Source organism: Ceratotherium simum, chromosome 19 (assembly GCF_057802395.1).
Source record: "Ceratotherium simum simum isolate JZ-2026a chromosome 19, ASM5780239v1, whole genome shotgun sequence".
Lineage (NCBI taxonomy): Eukaryota > Metazoa > Chordata > Mammalia > Perissodactyla > Rhinocerotidae > Ceratotherium > Ceratotherium simum.
Genome location: NC_141918.1, coordinates 50,962,639 through 50,966,064, shown reverse-complemented (window position 1 = coordinate 50,966,064; position 3,426 = coordinate 50,962,639). Strand labels below are relative to the sequence as shown.

The window sequence follows — 3,426 nt, the reverse complement described above, 5'->3', positions numbered from 1 at the left end:
AAGGCAAGTCGTGTGGTCTGAGGTGTTATTATAGACCCCCATGGTGGCAATTCCTTCATAATAAGGGGGGCTGACCGCTAGGCATAGCCAGCATGATTCAGTCATTTCAGGGTTGGAATCATTCAAGGCGTAGTAAGCTCCCCGTACTAAGTTAAACAGTCTGTGCCATCTTTGCCCAGTAGGTACTGCGGGAGGTGGCGTAGATGGTGGTCGCAGGGCAGATTTGGTGACCATATCCATGGTCCCGTTTAGGGTTGTGGACTTTGCCTGGGGGGGTTTGGGGCTATTTAACCCTATCGGTCTGCTGGGGGGAGGTTCTATTTTTAATCTAATAGAGAAGGTCAGGCCTTTATCATATCGGTCTTTGTATAATCTTATTCCCCATGAATGACCATTCTCGGTCCAGGTTTTAATTGTTTTTCCTTTTTCTGTGAACTGAATGGTTAAGGGGTGGCACCAGGTATTGCATTCTGAGCCCCGACTCATCTGGTGGCTATAATTTGCTCTAACCCTGATTAAATCCCAAGAAGAGGAGGGTTCCCAATAAGTAGTCCCACTGGTTTCACATCCCCAGTTTTTACAGTAGAAGTCTTCCTTGCCCCCGCACCAGGAGTCAATTGAACGAGGTCTGTGGTGACCGGGGCACACGTAAAAGGAGTATGCCTTTAGTTTACCCTTGCGATGGGGGGAGTGGCATCCTCCGGCTTGTTTTGCCCCCCCTCGTCGACCCATGAAATCCCAGTCGGGGGTTCCTATAGCCAGTTTACAAAGGTCAGGGTGTAAGTCTGGCCACCATGTCCAAGGGGAAGCAGTTTTTTGGATTGACCAGGTTATATCTCCTACCTGGGTGACGACTTGCCACGTGAGCAGTTGAGGAGCGTGGGGGTCAGGATTGGACAAGCTGCTCGCCGTTCCCCACGCAAACGCAACTTAAAAGGGTTATCAGTCTTTTCCACCTTCCAGAGATCTGCTGCATTCTGGGGTGCCTTCTTTACGTGTGTGGCGTGAACCCAAGAGGTTATACCGTCCACCTTGACTGCTGTGGGCGTAGTGAGGAGCACCACGTAGGGCCCCTTCCAACGTGGCTCTAATGACCCCGTCCGATGTCGTCTCACAAGGACAGAGTCCCCAACCTGGAATTGGTGCGGGATGAGCAGATCACCAGGCTGGTAGGCCTCTTTTAGCTGGTTCCAGATGTCGCGCCTGACGGCCTCGAGTGCTTTCAAGCGGGCTGACAAAGGTATAGAAGGTATAATGTCAGGGTCATGTATCCCTATTTGTGCCAAAGGGGGAGGGGTTCCATAGAGGATTTCAAAGGGTGTAAGTTTTAAGGGTCCCTGTGAGGTGTTCCGGGTGCGGAACAGGGCAAAGGGCAGGAGGGCTGTCCAGTCATCACCGCCGGTCTCTATGGACAATTTAGTTAGGGTCTCTTTAATTGTTCTATTCATCCTTTCTACCTGGCCTGAGCTCTGGGGTCTATAAGCACAATGTAATTTCCAATTGATCCCCAGTTGACTGGCCAGTCCCTGACCTACCTGGGCAACGAACGCAGGACCATTGTCAGATCCAATTACCTTTGGGATCCCGAATCTCGGGAGGATTTCTTCCAATATCTTCTTGGCTACTACAGAGGCAGTCTCTTTTCGGGTGGGAAAAGCCTCTACCCATCCCGAGAAGGTATCTACAAATACTAGAAGATACTTATTTCCATACCGGGCCGGTTTGATTTCAGTAAAGTCTATCTCCCAAAAGGTTCCGGGCCTGTCTCCCCGGAGTCTATGTCCAGTGCGGTATTTGGTAACTGCAGCATTTGTGAGAGCGCAAGCTCTACAATCCTTATAAATTTCTTCAGCCGCCTTTCTCAAATCTGGTACCTGGTACGGGGAGGCCTCAATAATTTTAATTAGTTTCTGAGGGCTCAAGTGGGTTAGCCGATGTAGATGTGATAGATATTCTCGCCCCTCTGCAACGGAAAGGTCTTTTTCTTTTTTAGTTAGTTCCCCACCGGAGACAGTTTTGTTGACCTTAGCTCCCTGGAGAGTCAGGACCATAGGTCCTAGTGCCGCCCGCTTGGCTTCCAAATCTGCTAAGCGGTTCCCTTGAGCTATGGGGTCGGTGCCTTTCTGATGACCTGGGCAATGGATGATTGCCACCTTTTTAGGCAAATGTATAGCCTCTAGGAGGCCCAGAATCTCTTTTTTATTTTTGATATCTTTTCCGGCCGAGGTAAGCAGCCCTCTTTGTTTATAAATAGCCCCAAGAACATGGGCAGTAGCAAAGGCATACCGGCTGTCCGTGTATATATTCACAGTCTTATTCTCAGCTAACCTTAACGCCTGTGTCAGGGCGATAAGCTCAGCCTTTTGTGCAGAAGTCCCTTCTGGCAAGCTGCTTGCCCACAGAGTCTTTTTCCCGTCTACCACAGCAGCCCCAGCCATCCTCTTACCTTCTGCCATAAAGCTGCTGCCGTCGGTGTACCAATTAGGGGCCCCAGCCCATGGCTTATCCGGCAGATCGGGTCGGGTCCCCGTTTCTGATGCCAAGATGTCGCCGCATTGGTGAACAGGTATTTCATCATCCGCTTCAGGCAGTAGTGTGGCCGGGTTTAAGATGGGCGGTGGGGCAAAGGTAATTCTCTCAGTTAGGAGCAGACTTTGGTAGTGAGTCATCCGGGCGTTAGTCATCCATCGATCTGGAGGCTGTCTGATAATGCTTTCTAAGTCATGGGGGGCTACTACGGTTATCTGTTGGCCCAGAGTTAACTTATCTGCATCTTTCACCAGCTGGGCAGTGGCGGCGATTGCCCTTAAGCAGGAGGGCCATCCACTGGCTACCGGATCCAGTTTTTTTGATAGATATGCGACTGGGCGCTTCCAGGGCCCAAGGGCTTGAGTTAGGACTCCCCGGGCGATTCCCTTTCTTTCATCTACATACAAGGTGAAGGGCTTGGTCAAATCTGGTAGGGCCAACGCGGGTGCCTCTAATAATGCCCGTTTTAGAGTCTCAAAACCTTCTGGTGCTCTAGAGTCCGGACAAAGTTCCCACTTTCCTTAGTCAATGGGTACAGTGGAGCAGCCAGGGTAGCAAACCCAGGGATCCACAATCGGCAGAAGCCGGCTGTCCCCAGGAATTCCCTTACCTGGCGAGCGGAGGTTGGGGCCGGAATCTGGGTCACAGTCTTTTTCCATGCGTCGGTTAACCACCTTTGGCCGTCCTTTAGTGTGTAGCCTAAGTAGACTACTTTTTCCTGGCACAACTGTGCCTTTTTCGACGCCCGGTACCCCAACTCACCCAACTCGGTCAGGAGGCGCTTGGTCCCTTCTTCACAGTCTCCCGGGGATTCCGCCGCCAATAGTAGATCATCTACATACTGTAAAAGAGTCACTTGAGGGTTTTTAACCCTATAATCAGCCAAGTCCCTGGGGG

The 3,426-nt window shown here is 51.1% G+C and overlaps 1 protein-coding gene across 1 annotated transcript; it reads right to left on the bottom strand.

The window, feature by feature from the left end:
* Positions 1-924: 924 nt before the first annotated feature.
* Positions 925-3,118, bottom strand: LOC147914551 (uncharacterized). The gene is made up of 2 exons (XM_087444120.1): positions 1,536-3,118; positions 925-1,231 (listed from the first exon to the last, which is right to left on the bottom strand). Exons 1-2 carry the CDS (start codon positions 2,682-2,684, stop codon positions 1,223-1,225), a joined length of 1,158 nt encoding a protein of 385 aa, XP_087300246.1. The 5' UTR covers positions 2,685-3,118; the 3' UTR covers positions 925-1,222.
* Between the last annotated feature and the right edge of the window lie 308 nt (positions 3,119-3,426).

Coding starts and splice junctions, on each gene's coding strand:
- LOC147914551 (XM_087444120.1), bottom strand. CDS start 2,684: ATGACTAACGCCCGGATGACTCACTACCAAAGTCTGCTCCTAACTGAG.